Consider the following 18,088-nt stretch of genomic DNA (forward strand, 5'->3'; position numbering starts at 1 on the left):
AGATGAGTGCACCACTCACTGTAGTGCAGGCTCTTGCTAGATCAGTGTCTTTCATTCATAGCACATTGGAGCTGCCACGTGCCAGATATGCACAACTATCCCATGAATTATTGCGATGGTTGGTACTTCATGTTCATTTGCACAGATATCATCTTGGTTTGAGCTACATGGATTTAGTATTGGCAGGCTGCCCCCTTTTCAGTATTCCCTGGATGCACCATCCCTCACCATCACGCATTCAAAGAATAGCAGGATTATCAAACATGATCTCATTCTTGGCTGTCTCTGTCACACAAGTTGGGGATGAAGATGGCTTTACATTGAGACAATCTTCTCCGCACGACAGGTGATGGGTTTATCTTAAACCCCATGTATATGGTCATCCACCTATTTCATGGCATTAGATGTGTTATTGGACAGCTATGCACTTCATCTCTCCAGTTGGAGATAGAGGCTGGTCAATACAGAGGTATACCCCCAGAGGAGAGATTATGCCATGTTTGCCAAGGATAGAGGAGCATTTTATTTGCTAGTGCACAGCATACTATGAGATCCGCGGACGTTTTCATTGCTTATTTAGAAAGGGCTTTGGCCGGATTACTATAATCAAAGGTGCCCCTTATCCCACATCGTGGATTACTATAATCAAAGGTGCCTACGTCTCCTTGAGATCCGTAGACTCAAAGAGACTACTCTCAGGAGAAGAGGACCTACACATAAGAGGATTCATACAGAGGCAGATCACCATTTTTTACAGAGGGGCTACTCGGGATCCGTCTCTTCTTCCTTGAGATCCGTAGACTCAAAGAGACTACTCTCAGGAGAAGAGGACCTACACATAAGAGGATTCATACAGAGGCAGATCACCATTTTTTACAGAGGGGCTACTCGGGATGGCCACCACAGGTTACCCAATCACACCCCCATTGACGAGCCATCCAGCTTGGCTACTCACGATGCTCGAGGATGCAAGGATCTTTACATCATAGACGAAGTCTATGTAGGAGGCTACGGACTCCGAAGCATCATTGAGCAACATCAACCTCCCCACCCCCCACCCCAACAGAGAGCTAACTATGGAGGACATTGAGGCCATACTGCAGAGACCCACAAGAGAGAATATGGGATGATCACCATTGTATATTTTCTCCATTGTACACCTCATTAGCCCTCATGTGATTGTTGCCCTCCCCATATATATAGAGATAATTTATTATGTGATGCTTATATTGATGATGCTGACGATGATGATGGGAAAGTGCCCCAGACATTGTACTAGAGTCACACATGGATGTAACCTTTTGGCCTTTTTGGTCCCATGGGTTAATATAGCATTTCATCTCTCTCTCTCTCTCTCTCTCTCTCTCTCTCTCTCTCTCTCTCTCTCTCTCTCTCATGGGAAAGTGCCCCAGACATTGTACTAGAGTCACATATGGATGTAACCTTTTGGCCTTTTTGGTCCCATGGGTTAATATAGCATTTCATCGCTCTACTGGTGAGAGTGACTGGCCTAAAAGATTTAAATAAGGTGGACCAAGAGGTGAAGAGCCTCATGTCAATGATGGGGGTGGAGAAGCCGTCGCACATACAAGCTTGGAGAGTGGGCAAGAAGAATGAAGGTAATGGGGAGAGTTCAAAAGAACGGGCTCTCATTTTGCGCTTTCCCTCCATGGAAGAAAAGAAAGACTTTTTAAAGAAGAGGCCAACCCTCAAGAAAACAGGTATCTTTTTAGGAGATGACCTTACCATCTCACAGCTTGCACATATGAGAGAGGTCATGCCGGAGATTATAGCAGCAAGGGAGAAGGGAAAGTTAGCCTTCTACAAAAATGGGCGAGTAGTGATTACAGAGCACCGCTCTACATGACGGTGCGAAACCTATGGGACCACTCTCAGGATGGCGGTTTGGAACTGTAATGGGTCGTATAAAATTTGATGTGGGGGCATTTGAGGACAACTTCAAAGACAGAGACATTCTTTTCTACTCAAAGACTCATCAGGCTCCAGGACGGTTGATGCCGCATATATCAGGTTACAGATGGGCGACAGCTTGCCGGACATGCACTAGATCTCAGCATGGGACTAGAGGATCAAGAGGTGTAGCAATTCTTTTCAGAGAGGAGCTCCAACCACTACTGCGTACAGTTCGAAGAGATGATCAGGCCAAATACATGTGGGTGAGGTTGAGGGCAGAGACTAGACGTTTCTTGTACATTGCCATATGCTATTTTCCTCCCAGCACTTCAGTATATGCTTCACCCAGAGGACAGTCTCCTTACTCTGTACTTGATGATGATATTTGGGAGTTCTCTAGGGATGGAGACATCATACTTTGGGGGATTTCAATGCCCGTACAGGCAGTTCACATACGGTTTTCTATGACACCTCAGAGGAGATGCTCAAAGAGCTAGAGCCAGAGGAGATGAGGCTTGAGAGATGCTCACACGACAGAGAGCATACAGAGTATGGGAGATACCTCAGGGAGATGACGACTACTCACAGTTTAGCCATACTGAATGGCTTACCGACCTTCCCATCGTCTACAGGTTGTACTTGTTTTCCACACAGACATGGGACCAGTACTGTAGACTATGTTCTGACACATCCGAGCTTTATCTCTCACATTCAGGATTTTACAGTGGGGCCCAGGCATGTTGGGATAGTAGTAGATCATGCACTTTTGACATTATCAGTCTCCTTTGAGTACAATACATCTCAAGCCTCATGGGGTGGTAAACATCCACGCTATACTTTTACACCAGAGACTGACTCAGTCTATGCAGAGGAGATACGTAGACTTTTATGCACATCAGAGCCAGTATACATAGTGGAGGAGATCACATCTATGCTGACAGTGACATTACATGGGGCAACGACAGAGGCATACCCACACACTCAGCCTGGTCAGAGACGTCGTTCTGGGCACATGCCTCAGAACAACTGGTATGATGAGGAGTGTCGACAGAGGAGAGCTCAGATCCAGCGGGAGCTTGCATTGGGAGTGATCACCTATAGACAGTCTCGTATTGCTACACGACTAGTACGATGGAAGAAGCGAGCTTTCTCGGTCCAGATGGAGCAGGATTTATATCATTTCTTCCTTAGTAGAGATTCAGGAGAGGCTTGGCATCCATTCCATGAGCAGTCTCCCCCTCCAATGATTACTTCTATGGAGATATGGGGGCAGTATGCAGCATCTTTATACACTGTACCTGGACAGCCACCACTACCAGATCCACCACAGCCACGTCCGGCTACGAGATCTTCTTTACCAGTGAGATGGTAAAGGAGGCCATTGACAGGATGAAGACCAAACGGGCACAGGATCATGAGGGTTTGGTAGCAGAGCACATTATACATGCTGGGGACTTGCTAGCAGAGATGCTTGCACGGTTGTTCAACCGTGTCATGTGTGAGGGCTTTCCTGAGTCTTGGAGATTCTCTACTATTGTACCTATCTTCAAGACAGGAGACCCCACAGTGCCGCGGAATTACCGTACTATCATCATAGGACACACATTGGCACGGTTGTATGCATCCATCCTTGAGCATAGGCTGAGCAATTGGACAGAGATTATGGGTATACGGGCACCTGGACAGGCTGGTTTCAGGAGGGGTTTCTCCACAGTGGATCATGTCGTTACACTCAGACCTATCATTGAGGAGGGTCGAGAAAATGGTAGACGGATATATTACAGCTTTGTGGACTTCCGCAAAGCTTTAGACACAGTACCGAGGGCCAGATTGATGCGCCGACTTATGGAATTGGGGTACCCACAGAGCTGATATGGGGGATTATGGCATTGTACAATTCAGTGATGGGTCATGTACGCACACTAGAAGGGATATCTAATATAGTTCACTCCACTATCGGAGTAAAACAGGGATGCCCATTGTCCTCTACTTTATTTGGTATGTATGTTGATGAGAACTCTGATTATATTGACAGAGGAGATCCAGAGATGGTTTTGACTCGTTAGATAAGAGTCATGAGATATCAGGATCAGAGATGTCTCGGATTATTTCTACTTGAGATACAGAGACATAGAGACTCTCCATTGAGAGGGAATAGACAAAGACAGTCCCAGAGACGCATCTCAGATTTCTTCAGTCCGAGTACCACAGAGGCAGAGGGGACACCACCACCACAGAGCTCGGTTCCCACCCATACACACACCAGCGGTACTCTCATTGACCGAGCTATAGAGTTGGGGAGATCGAGACGACCACGACCACGACTGAGGAGGGGAGCCACGCAACACCGACGGAGATTGCGGCAGAGAATCCACAGGATTCTAGCACGACACCCAGAATGTCGATCAGGATAGGCTTCATGCTACTGCTATATTGTATCATGGTGACGCTTATCCCCACTTTGTACCTTTGTGGCTATAATGTACAAGGAGGAAATGCAAAATCAGGTTAAGATATGCAAGATAGATGTACACAAATGATACATATGGGCTGAGATATGTACATCTGGGAGATTGATATTCATTGCGGGATGCTACATCCCACATCGGGAATCCCCGTTCTATGATTTGCATAATCTCTCCAAGAATGACCCTTTTGCCGACCTATATGCAGATATTGCAACCTACACACCAAAGGGGGCAGTGATGATACTCGGGGATCTTAATGCTCGCATAGACAACATACAAGTTCAATTGGTTGACTACTCAATCCATCCCGCAGACAAAGATGGCGATCTCGTATTAGATGCAATGTGGGATAGATGCTCATGCGATCACCTCATGAGTGAACAAGGTTCAGCTTTGATATCTATGATGAATTCTATGCAACTTGTAGTCATGAATGGCACCAAGAAATTTGCAAGCTCCGGAACATACACATGCTATACATCAAACCACGGAAGAAGCACTAATGATTATGCGTTAGTTAGCCACAATGCATTGGATTCAATTGGACACTTTAAAATTGGTGCTCGGTCACCGAACTCGGACCATACTCCAATTCATGTATGTCTAGACCTCCCACACATGCCTACACAACGCATCCAAAAGGCGACAAGTTGGACATATCCAATGCAAGTCACAAAGAAATTTGATTATGCCACTTTTCTGGACAACCTATTGAGTAGACAATGCATATCCCAGAACATTTCAGAAAATTGGGCTACCTTTGGTCAAGCAATAGAAGAGGCAGCAGAGGTCACTATGGGGCGATCTAAAAGAGACCAACAACAAGTGAAGGGTCTCCCTCATAACCCATGGTTTGATGAAGAGTGTAAAGCAGCCAAACGCAAGTTAAAGTGCTTCAACAAGTCCACAAAGGAGTGGGAAAATGCAGCCAAGGAATACAGAATCCTGAAAAGGAAAAAGAGAAGGATGCATGAACTTTTGAAGGAGGAGCAAGAGGTGATTCAATTTAAGAAAGAACCCAAGAAAGCATGGCGCAACATGAAAGGGAAAAAGGAGGATATACTGGGAAATTTCAGCACAGACGAAATGTATATATATGCACAAACACTCTATACTCCTACCGATGCTCAAATAATGATGAATGCTGAAATTCAGGTTGACCCTAAGGAACCTATAACTTTTGCAACGGCTTTGAGAAGTTTGAAAAAACTAGCCACTGGGAAAGCCTCTGACATTTTGTACTTCAACTCCGAAATGTTGAAATGGTCGGGTAATGAAGCTAAGAAATGGATACACTGCATGATGAATCAAGCTATCCACTAAGGTATGCCTGAAGATTGGCAAGAGAATTGGGTCAAAGCTTTGTTTAAAGGAGGAGACCGTAACCTACTCACGAACTACTGCACCATCATGGTGGGCTCTTGCATGGCAAAACTTTTTGGGAGTCTGATAGAAAAAGATATTAGCACATGGGCTAAAAACAAGGGAAAGAGGGCTATCGGTCAAGCAGGTTTTAGAGCAAAACATAGTACCATAGACCACTTGATTACAATCCGGATTATGATGGAAGAGGCGCGACTCAAAGGGGAAACTATGTACTACTGTTTTGTGGACTTTAAGAAAGCATTTGATACGGTATCTCGTCATGGGTTATGGTCCCGCATGGAGACCATTGGGGTTCCCATGCATTTGAGGGTTGCGGTGGCACGCCTATACCATGCGGTTCGATGTAAACTGAAAATGCAAACAGGCTTCTCCAAAGAGTTCTTTAGCACAATAGGCGTCAAACAAGGGTGTCCTTTGTCCCCAACATTATTTGGGCTATGCATAGATGAGCTTGAGGACTTTATATGCCAAACGATGCAAGATAATGAGGATGCACCAAACATAGGCCTCGTGACTTTGCTACTCCTCATTTATGTTGATGATGTGGTTCTTTTAGCGCATAGCATGTCTCTTTTGCAAAAACTTTTGGATGCGGTACATGCTTTTTGCGAAGCTACAAGACTCTTAGTGAATGTCACAAAACGGAAATGTATGGCGACTTGTACACACAAATCGAAGGATCAACCCGCCCTTATGTATGATGGGCAAGAGATTCAAGCAGTTGACAGCTTTAAATACTTGGGCATCATTATACCTTCGAATCATAGATGGGGGCAATGTGCAAAAACAAGAATTGAGGCAGGACAAGCAAGGTATTACGAGTTTAAAAACATGTGCAAACAAAGCGTCACTAGAAGGTGGGAAATAAAGTCCATGACTTTCAATGCATGTGTGGTCCAAACGCTATTGTATGGGGTAGAGGTATGGGGACCAAGTATTCCGGCCAGCACATGGAATGGCATTAAGAAAATTCAGAAAAAGTTCCTATGTAGACATATGGGGATAAAAACCACAACACCATACTCAGTGATGCTATTGGAGACTAGACAAAGACCATTGGAAATGCTTGCTTTGCAAAGAATGCATAGATATCTCTTGAAGATGAAGTTGATGCCTAATAACCGTTTGCCTCACATAGCATGGGAGGTAGGATGTAAGCCGCAGAAGAACCACAAAAGCAAGTTTCTCACCTTTAGCCTTGTTGAGGACATTAGGAAATGGTTCTCTAAATGGAATGTGGGAGCATGTGGAGGAAGGTACCGAGCATGAGCACGAGCTGAATTTTGAACTACAATTACTTGAGGCCCTTCACAACAAATGGAAGAATGCAATGCATAGATCCAAGTTTGAATACTATTGCAAGCACATAAACACGCGATACTGGGAAGAATACAAAACCGGGGAAACCTAAATACATATTAGGGCATCCATGTCCTACCGTGCGAGACAGGCCATCACCTTGATGCGGACAAGATCACACATGCTCAAAAGTGAAACGGGATGATGGCTAAATATTGATGCAAACATGAGGAGATGCACTCAATGCAACTTGAATTCATTGGAAAATGAGGCACATGTAACCCTTGAATGTCCAACATATGCGCACATTCGGGTCGACTTTCCCCAACTTATTCAAGGATGTACTACATTTGAGGAGCTTCTCTCAAGAACACATCCCTCTCCAGTAGCACTAGGCATCTATCTTGCCAAAGTGCTAGAACATCACACCACACTCACAAACAAGATCACCACAGAATCATGACACGCCCCCTCCTTCACATGGGAAGGGAGGAGTCTCATATATGAGATTTTACGTCCCATGGGTCATTTTGGCCCCCCGAGGACGTAAATACATCATCATCATCATCATCTCTCTCTCTCTCTCTCTCTCTCTCTCTCTCTCTCTCTCTCTCTCTCTCAGCATGTGCATCGCAGAGCCATAGTTTCTCAACTCTACTTTTCAGTTATGCAAGTCCAATATCAGTTCTGGTGCAGATATTTTTGTGCATTGCTCTCACCCCTTCTGTTGTGGTAGAAGCTCATAAAGATAACTGCCAGTTACAACTAACTGGTATTTCAAGGGACTTGATGCTGATTTGTGTCAACAAGGAAATTTTTTGTAAAGTTATCTCTAGCAAAACGCTTGATAAGAAAAAGTGGTGTTGAAGGCACCCTGCATTTCTGCTGCATAGAATAAATATGGAAAAATTGGAATGAAGCTTCATAATTCATGGAATCTAAACCTTACCGGTGCATAGAAATGAGGACAGAAAGAATTTCCAGTTATCGCTTACAAAACATACACCTAATAACGTGAGTCTTGTGATTGTTGAGCATGAGACCTTTCCCAAGTTTAAGATGAAAGTCCTCAACAAAACATCGTATGCTTTGTGCGAGAACCTTTTGCGCAAACTCACTCACATGTACTGACTGCTCTCCTGACCTACCTCACAGCTCATCACAAACATCTGTGTCAATGAGAGAGCCAATTTTGCAAGAATGAATAGAAGAAGATATACAATTGCTCGCCTTGCATATTATACATGACATAGACATTTGACACCGCCACAACAAAATTTGCCATGGCAGGAGACAGTATATCCACAAAGTTTTCGTTGCTGCTGTGCAGCAAACTACAAAATTTCAATGAGTACATGTGACTTTTGATGGCCTATAATAACCCTGAAAACCGTGACGATACAGATAGTTTAACATTCCAGTTACCTGATGACAGAAGTCACGTGCACCCAAGCTCACTCATTTTGAAAGAAACAGAATTTTCCTTATCAAATCCAATTCAAGCGCTCAAAAGCTTCCTTATATCTTTCTGCACAAGACAAAAGGCAGTTTGGTATCAAAATAACCTTTAATGATATGTTTTGGTCGTATTCAAAAAGAGTCAATGTCAACATCACACAAACTAGTCAACGGCTGCATTCAGTGTAGTGTTAGTAAAATCAACCCGACAGAAATATGTTCACATTCTCCTTCTCTCTACCCAACCAATCCAACTAAGAAGACACAGCAGCATGATAAGATCTTATGATTCATCTCATTTTTGTAATTGCAAGCTCTTATGAGTCATAAGAGTTTTGAGGTGAAGTTTTTACATTCTTTGCCTTCAAGGCATGATACCCAAAGTGGACTAGGATGTATCTGTCTGATCCCATAGGTCGAGTTTGGCCTTCCGTGGACGTTATAACAGGATGTATGAATCTGTTATGGCTCAGCCCAGTTTTATACCATCTATTCAGGATCTTACAGTCGGCCCCAGGCCTGTTGGGGTAGCAGTAGATCACGCGCTTCTCACATTTTACACTTTCATTTCAAGTTAGTACAGCTCCATTGGCCTAGACACCTTTGCATACTCGATACACTTTTACATCGGAGACTGACTCTGTCTACATGGATAGAATTACAGACGCTTGGCCACAGAGGAGCCGGGACGCCCTTAACGTAAACTTCCCTAGATATTGATAGAGACTCTACATGATGCAACAGTTTAGGCATACCCACACACCCAACCCAGAATAGACGACGTTCTAGGAGATATGCCCCAGAACAATTGGTATGATGAGGAAAGTGTTAGGGAATAAAGGCCTAAGTGCCTTGTACTTATAACTTATAAGTTAAAAGGACTTATAAGTGAGGGGGCCCAAGTGTGAATGGCCCCCTAGTCACTTACTTATATACTCAAATGTGAAGGCCAAAAGATCAATAGCGTGGCTTTTCCCAAAAATCCAACGAGCTCTCTCTCTCTCTCACGTTTTCTCTGCGTGTGCTCTTTCTGCGCCAATCTCCCCTTCTCCTTCACTCTCATTGCATAGGACAGCAAGTGGGCTCTCTCTCCTGCTCCCCCACAGAAAGTAGAGGGATGAGAGCCATCTATTCAGGATCTTACAGTCGGCCCCAGGCCTGTTGGGGTAGCAGTAGATCACGCGCTTCTCACATTTTACAGTTTCATTTCAGGTTAGTACAGCTCCATTGGCCTAGACACCTTTGCATACTCGATACACTTTTACATCGGAGACTTGACTCTGTCTACATGGATAGAATTACAGACACTTGGCCACAGAGGAGCCAGGACGCCCTTAACGTAAACTTCCCTAGATATTGATAGAGACTCTACATGATGCAACAGTTTAGGCATACCCACACACCCAACCCAGAATAGACGACGTTCTAGGAGATATGCCCCATAACAGTTGGTATGATGAGGAAAGTAGAGGGATGAGAGCCACTCTAGAGAGAGGTGCTCCTGGGATTTCACTCATAGACCATCACAGATAGCCTTCCGGCGCCTAGTGCGACGGAAGAAGAGGACTTATTTTGCTCGGTTAGAGGAGTAGTTGTTCAACCTATTCCTAAGCTAGGACTTAGGCGACGCATGGAGATTTTTCATGAGCATTCCCCCCCTCCACCGGCTATCCCACCACTAAGATTTGGGGCGCATATGCAGCATCTCTATACATAGTTCCAGGGTAGCAATCTCTACCCGACCCTTCCGAGTCATGCCCACAGACATGCACTTTCTTTACCGCTGAGATGGTAAAAGAAAGCATTGACAGGATGAGGACCAGGAGAGCACATGATCATGATGGATTGATGGCGGAGCACTTTATACATGCTAGAGATATGCTTGTAGGGCTTCTTGCAGTATTGTTCAACCGAGCCATGTATGAGGGTTTTCCGGATACTTGGAGCATGTCCACTATTGTGCCTATCTTCAAGGTACGAGACCCCATGATACCAGGGAATTACCATACTATCATGATTGGGCACACACTAGCTAGGTTGTATGCATCCATTCTTGAGCAGCAGCTAGGTAGATGGGCAGAGAGAGCAAGCATTCCAGCAGCAGGCCAGCCAGGTTTCAAGAGGGGTTTTTCTACTCTTGACACTCTGAGCTGGTCCATTTAGCAACACTCTGCTTGGGCTTGGATGGGATAGTCACTTGAGACGCGTCTATCTAGAGGTCGCTCGGATGCGGATTACTCTCCATCCAAGCCGGCCTCAAAGATAGCGCGGTTGGGTGTTGTTGCAACATCGGTCTTCTCTCAATGACCCCATGAGGATTGTCTCATGGAATGTGCAAGATTTAGGTGGGCCCCAATTTCAGCGCCAGAGGGACTGCTTGTATCAGGAGCTTCAGAGATGCCTTGTGGGTGGTATGATTGATATTCTTATGCTTCAGGAGCACCATCTTTGTGAGAGCCACATTTGGCGATGTGATCAGATTCTGCGTGGCCGCTATAAGACATTTTGGTCAGCTGCTTTTGGGCCTGGAGACATTCAGGGAGGGGTATGTATGACTATTGCCGACTCATGGCAGCAGGCCATTGTGGATAGCGGTATTATTGTGCCTGACAGGGCCCAATGGATTACTATGCCAGTTCATGGCTTCTTGAACATTTATGCGCCCAATGTAGCAAGTGCACGGGCTGAGTTTTGGTATCGGTAGGCATCTCAATGGACCCAAGTAGGCAACAGAGTTACTAGCGAGTTCTTTGAGACTGTGAGGCCTCGCCATGCGCGCACGAGTGTTTGCTAGTTGAGGCGACTTGATGGGTCAGTTGCTTCAAAGCCTGAGGATGTGCGTGCAGTTGCTACTGACTTTTACTATGAGTTGCTTTCAATTGAGCCACAATCAGAGTGTCAGGGTGCATGCAGAGAGCAGGTTTGGGCACAGATGCCTTGCCTAGTTATTGAAGAGATGCGTCAAAGACTTGAGATGCCTCTTCAGCTAAAAGAGCTCCATGAGGCCCTCAGAGCACTCCCCAGAGGTAGCTGCCAAGGGAAGGATGGTTTGACTCCCAGCTTTTTCTTGGAGTATTGGGAGCTGCTTGGTTCGGATCCATGTAGCGCTTACCAGCACATTTTGCACACTGATGAGATGCCTGACAGCATGAGTGAGGGTCTCATTTACCTCATTCCCAAGGAGGGAGGCTCCTTGGATGAGATTCGAAGTGGCGGCCCATCAATATTCTCAACTCAGCCTACAAAATCTTAGCAAAGGCTCTGAGTTTGAGGATTCAGCCGCTACTTGAGAACATTATACATGGGACTCAGACAAGTTTTGTCAAGGAGCATAGTATCCTTGACAACATCTTTACCTTCTCGGAGGCGTCTGCCCTCACACGTCTCAGAGGAGAGGATCTTGTGATACTCCTTGCTTTTGGGAAGGCTTATGACAGAGTTGACTCGGATTTCTTGGAGGGCACTCTGTGCAAGATGGGATTTCCAGATGCTTGGATCAGACGAGTGTCAGCTCTTTACAAATGTGTGCACAGTAAGGTGCTCTTGGCAGGGGGAAGAGGGGAACGCTTCATGCCAAGTTCGGTTAGACAGGGTTTCCCTCTTGCCCCCTTCTTTTTTCTCTTCTATGCTGAGGCGATGAGTAGATTTTTGACTTCACAAGAGGTTGGTTTGCGTGGTTTAGAGCTCCCTATTAGGGGAGACGAGTTGCTTGACACTGAGTTTGTCGCTGACTCAGGCATGTACTTGGAGGGCCATGAGGCCAATTTGCACAGATGTGAGTAGGCTCTCAAGTTGTTTTATTGTGCATCAGGAGCACCGATCAACTGGAGGAAGACTGTTGCTTTCTGGGTTGGCAGTGCTCCTACGCTTGACTGATTGCTGGGAGAGGGCTTTGGGTGGATCCCCCCAGGGACTTCTGTACATGGGTTGTCAGGTTGGCTTGGATTTGTCTCACAGCAGTAGATGGCTCCCCTCCTCTCCATTAGGAAGAAGCTACTTCATTGGAGTTCTGCACGATTCTCTTTGGCCCGGTAGAGTTGTAGTGGCCAACCAGGTGCTTTTGGCTAATATGTGGTACATTACGTCTTGCTGGTACTTCTTGAGCTTTTGTATCAGCCAGCTAGAGAGGCTAATCAGGAACTTTTGTTGTGAAGGCGCGACACACAATCAATCAGGGCCAAAATGTCATGGCAGGTCATCACTTTACCATGTTCTCAGGGAGGGCTAGGGATCATCGACCCTGCACGGCAGAAGAGAGCCATCCTTGGGAAGGTTGTGGTCAGAGGACCTCTTCCAGGGAAGGAGCCCTGAAAGGAGTTGTTGCTACATAAGAATTGTGCTCCAGTTCCTCATACAGGCGGCCCTTGGAGCCCGTCCATCAAGTGGGTCTTTACAGAGATGCGTCAAATCGGCTTGAGCAAGAGCTGCTTAGGTCCTGGGAGCAGCTGCGGAGTGGCCTGGAGCAACACTAGCCCACTTGCATGAAGGAGCGCCTGAGACAGCCTCTTGTTTGGAACCCCATGGTTAGCACAAAGAGGGGTCATTTGGTTTGCAGCAGGCCTCATGTTTCTTGAAGTCCCATGGCAAAGGGTCCAGCCCACACTTTCGGTAACTGGCTACAGTTTTCAGACCTTCCCAAGGAGGTTCAGAGCATCCAGCTACGAGGCATGAGGGGGGGTGCAAAGCATGTGTCAGGATATTACAGAGGCTATACCAGTTGAGTGGCACGCCCCTCTTAAGGCAGGAACTCCCAGCTGGATGGGAGTCTTCACGCGTCTGGAGGTCCGCATTCCAGTTAGGGCTTGCTCGGAGTCAGTACCCCACATGTTTTTCGAGGTTCATGGAGAGGGTCAGCTTCACAGAGTCTCAGTAGAGGCACCACAGGTTGCAGAGTGTTGTTTTCAGAGGATCCGAGTTGTGGGCATCTGTGGGAGGACTTGTGTCATCGACCCTGACCCAGCAGATCTTGAGTCAGGACACTAGCGGCTTTGGGCTTGGGAGAGCCGCCCTCTGGCACAAGTGTAGTGGGACCTGGGATAGTGGCTTTGGCGGGATCCTTTCTCTTCAGCCGATCACACAAGGGCCCTTTTTTTCTAGTACACACCTCGTTTGGGGCGACACATACTGACAGCACACAGAGAGGCTCACCCCGCAGCGACACTTCATTGGCAGGAGGGGGGTCTCACAGCAGAGTTCTTCTCAGGCTTCTGGGAGTGGTGGTGGTTTAGCAGGCAGTCGAGGAGGGTTACTATGTTTCAGTGGCTTGTAGCGCATAGGGCTACAGTAGTTGGGAGTTGGTTGGTACACAACGGCTTCTCGGCAGCATGTGCAGCTTGTGGCCAGCCTTTGGGGAGTCAGCCTCATTGTTTGTGAGACTGCCCCATGGCACAACACGTTTGGCTTCGGGTTCTCCGGCTGATACCAGCCCTCTCCACAGCCCGACAGTGCACTTGGGGTGCTACAGCCTACTCTCACAGGCCCTGCGCTCCACTTTGAGTTGGCTTCCACCAGCAGGATGATATCAGCTCTTGCACGCACACATTGCCCAATTGCCATGCTTCCCATCCATGCACATTTGAAGAGCTTTTCATGTGTCAAATTTGGTCTCTCTTATCTTTCTCAAGTTTCCATATAATATCTTTTCCTTGTTCTATGAAGTCATGAATGGGTTTATAAGCAATTACATCCACCTCTTGATGAGATATGGGAGTCCCAAAATATGATAGGTTAAAAGCTTCAGACATCACTACCCACACATAGATCAGGCTCAAACAAGACAACCCACGTGCTAGTACGAAGTGAAAAATTAAATTGCAAAGGTGCAAAAAGAACCTCTATTGCTAGAGGTGAAGTGGACGGCTCATATCGCTGAACAACTCGCCCATTCTTGTCAACCAAAAACTTTGCAAAATTCCACTTGATGTTGTCGGCAAAAGTACTCCCAAAAAGACCAGAGCTCTTACTAGACTTCAGAAATTTATAAAGAGGAGCAGTATTGAAGCCATTTACATCAACCTACAAAACAGAAACAGAACACAGGTACAGCTTTAAGGGCCTTGAAAACTCCATAGCTTGGCAAATGATAATCATTCACAAAGTGGGTGCGCCATCATGTATAGGAAAGAGTATTAAGCTCCAGAGAAACGTAGCCAGATGCATACATGCAGACGTTAACCAATTTGGGTATCTAAGTTACCGAAACCAACCTTGTCAAAAATGGGATATTCTGCCTTGAACCTTGAGCAGGCAAACTCTTTAATTTGTTGGTTGGTCCCAGGTTCCTGCCCTCCAAACTGATTGCATGGAAATGCCAGAATCTCAAAATCTACACACCACTTGAAGCAGACAGTCCATAAGAGTGAAGGCCAATGCTCTAGTCTTACTAAACAGTCCCCTTATATTGTTACATAAACAATACAATAATCCTCACCTTCACTCTTCAATTTCTTGTATAACCTTGCTAAATCTGTGTAATTTGATGTAGTCAGACCGCTGCAAACAAAGACGTGAGTTGACAAGAATCACATCTTTCGCATATTATTATTATGTTGAACGTGTTCAACCATTCCTAGACTATGTAACAATGCGCGGTGGTGGTAGGGTGCAAATCTCATGTACTAAATCTTTTTTTACTCCGGTAAGAAGAGAAAACATTTTCTAAGTGCTGCTGTGTATCAAGCTATGCAATTAGAAAATGGGGAACATGCATTAGAAAAATGAGAATTTAAAAGGCACAAAAACAGAACAAATGAACTTCAAAAATGGCAGCATTTCTAAAACCCTTTTTTCTTCTCTGCGCTTTCCTCTCTTCTCATGAAGAATAAATGTGCATCAAGAGCGCATGTACTTGAAGTTTGGTATTTACCAACGGGAGGCAACATTCACAACCAACAGGACCTTTCCTTTGTACTTGCTTAAACTGACATCCTTACGGTCAATGTCCTGCACATATATATCATGTTATGAAGTACTAAATAACACACCATCAGTAAAGCAGCTTTGACAGAGCTTCATAATTCTTCAGGTAAGAGTACTCTCAAAGCTGACATGAATGCACATCAGAATCGCCGAATGAAAACTCTCCTACATGCAAGTAGACTCGAGTTAGAAACTGAGCCTATTGCACACTAGCTGGCCACAATGCGAAGCCCAGTCTCGTCACCCAATATAAAGAGAAAGATAGAAAGAGATAGCGATATCAATCTACTAGAACAAGTTGAATAGTGGGATAGCAATTTCAGCCGCTAAATAGTGTCATAAGCTACAAAGAAACGCCTAAGGAAAATCTGCCCAGAGAGCTACATCAACCCCCACAACGAGGGAATATTTTACAAAGAGGGGAGACTCTCATGGAGAAAAAATTTTACAATGGATACAGCATAGAATAAGAGGGAAAAGAGACAAACAGGTGGCCTGTAATTCCAGTAAAAACCATGTTCTGCAATGAAAAAAGGTTCTGGCCGCCATAGACTAATGAATGCACAGCAGCATCTCTTAGCCATGTCTGAACACCTTATGAGTGTGTTGATCAACTCAAGCCAAAAATCTTAAACCGTTGGTGCAACCTAATTGGTCCGTAATAGGAAGTGTGCAATGCAATGTTGTGTATAATGATAGGTGCATGACAAAGCGATAGAGAAGGTATGAAGGCCTTGGGCAGGAGAGTGGCAGCGAAAATGTATGCTTAAAGTTTTTTTTAGGCCAGGGGAGCCTCCAAAGTGAGATAATGATGATGGCACCTCGAGGTGTTCGAAAAGCAGGAAATGTGTCCCAAAATGTGGTATTCGAGATGCTCTAGAAGCCCGTCCAAACGGCTCGTCAAACTGGGCTTCGGTGTGAAAGATATGCCAGTCCGAAGTTAGAAGGCTTCGCAGATCCCGACGGACAGGCAGGTACAGACACACAGACAGAATCGGGATCAGTGGATACACGTTAATGCTGTGGAGCATGCCGGTCTTTTCGGATTGTCAATCGGGATCCGGATGTGCAAGTTATGGGCCGATGAACATTTATCGGGGGGCAGTTTTGGCATGGTTTGACCGTCTCAGTGGACGGCCATGTGGAGGTCTCTTATCCTCGCCATGGTTCTAGAAGTGAGTTTGCACTGTGTAGGGCCAGCCAAAAGTGACGGCTCAACGATCGGATTTACATTGAACGAGATGCGGCTCGGCAAAGTGGGATGCGGTTTACGAGGAGGTGTGTACAAATGGTTCGGCACATTTTTTCCTCGCCTCGGTTTTTTGGACCTGCAATAGTCAAATCGTGGCCGAGACGTGGTGGAACTCTTGGGGTTTGATAGTAGCAGAATGAAGCTACCTCGAGTTTCCAACAAGCCCATGCACATGCAAACGCTTGCAGCATGGGAAGCTGGTGTTAAAAAACCTTTCCTTGGCTATAAATTGAAAGGGTGAAAAGGAAGGGTAAGCTGGAGTTTTTTGATAAGCTAAATGAAAGTTCCCAAAAAGCAAAGGGGGGTAAAAAGGAAAGGCTGAGAGGAGGGAATCAATAGCGCCCAGCGCTATGGCTTAAAAAAGAATTTTTTTTCCTTGAAAAGGTTAGGAGGTGAAGTGAAAAAGGAGAGGGCAGCGGTTTTGAGCGGGATGTTTTTCTGGGGTTTTCCTTTGGGCTTGGGGAAGAAGGAAGGACTTCGCGAGATCGGTGTGATCGAAGTCGACACCCAAGGGAGAAGCATCGCCGTGAAGCGGCTCGGAAGGTCGACCGACTTGCGGAGCCAGTGAGGGCTGCCAAGAGAAGCTGCTTCTGTCGAAGTGAAGCTAACAATGGAGTTTTTGTCGAGGTGTGTGCCGACAAATTCGAGTGGCAAGGGATGTGTATGCCCCTCTGTGTGGAATAGTGATGGCCATGGTGTGGCCTAGAGCAGACTGTACGGATCTTGTACATGGTTTTTTTGTTTGAAGGAGAAAACCGTCATTGTCGATTTTGGTGCCGTCTTTCTCCCCTTCCCCCCTTTCTTCTTTGCTCCTCTCCAAGGTGTGTGGTGCCGGTGTGTGTGAGCGTGTGCGCCCCCCCGGGCCCCCTGTGTGTGTGTGAGAGAGAAAGAGAGAGAGGTGACGAGATGTGGAAGGGCTGGAAGCGAGCAAGATTGGTGTGATCGCTGTCTAGAAATTGTGCAAAGCGTGTGTGTGTTGGGCGAAGTGTAGGCGAGGCCTTGCTAGTGTGAGTTGCTTATTTTGAAGGTGTTTTCGAGAGGATAGGGGTGCTGTGAATACCCTGAGCTATATAGGGGCCATTGCGTGTGTGTCGGGTGTGTTCCCCATTCCCCCTCTCCATCTTCTGGTGCCCCCACGGAGGAGCACACTGATTGCTCCTTGTGATGTGTTTGTAAGCAAAAATGTGGCAAGAGTGTTGGTCCAATTTTCAATGGTGATGAAGATGTAGATGAGTGGCTGGCAGATTTTGAGTTATTTATGCTCTCATTGCAAATGTGGAGTGATGAAGAAAAGCTGGAGACAGTGCCGTTGGTGCTGCGCGGTAAAGGGAAGGCATGGTTCGATGGTCTAGAAGCTGCAAATAAGCAGGATTGGATTGGTTTTCGAGAGCAG

General features: G+C 46.0%; 1 protein-coding gene across 2 annotated transcripts in view; it reads right to left on the reverse strand.

Moving 5' to 3' along the window:
- The window catches only part of LOC147454373 (putative phospholipid hydroperoxide glutathione peroxidase), an 83,663-nt gene that overhangs the window by 24,289 nt on the left and 41,286 nt on the right, over positions 1-18,088 (reverse strand). Inside the window, exons 2-6 of one of the 2 annotated variants that reach the window (XR_015188621.1) lie at positions 15,391-15,467; positions 14,956-15,017; positions 14,732-14,850; positions 14,358-14,540; positions 8,493-8,595 (exon numbers count right to left, since the gene is read on the reverse strand). Coding sequence is in view for 1 of the 2 variants with exons in the window: in XM_086516364.1 (XP_086372490.1) it covers positions 8,566-8,595; positions 14,358-14,540; positions 14,732-14,850; positions 14,956-15,017; positions 15,391-15,467 (471 nt within the window). In the remaining variant the exon portion in view is untranslated. Of the gene's footprint in view, positions 1-8,429; positions 8,596-14,357; positions 14,541-14,731; positions 14,851-14,955; positions 15,018-15,390; positions 15,468-18,088 lie in introns of those variants that run through there. The other variant, XM_086516364.1, reaches the window with a different exon arrangement.

Source organism: Adiantum capillus-veneris, chromosome 7 (assembly GCF_014529385.1).
Source record: "Adiantum capillus-veneris isolate H3 chromosome 7, ASM1452938v2, whole genome shotgun sequence".
Taxonomy (NCBI): domain Eukaryota; kingdom Viridiplantae; phylum Streptophyta; class Polypodiopsida; order Polypodiales; family Pteridaceae; genus Adiantum; species Adiantum capillus-veneris.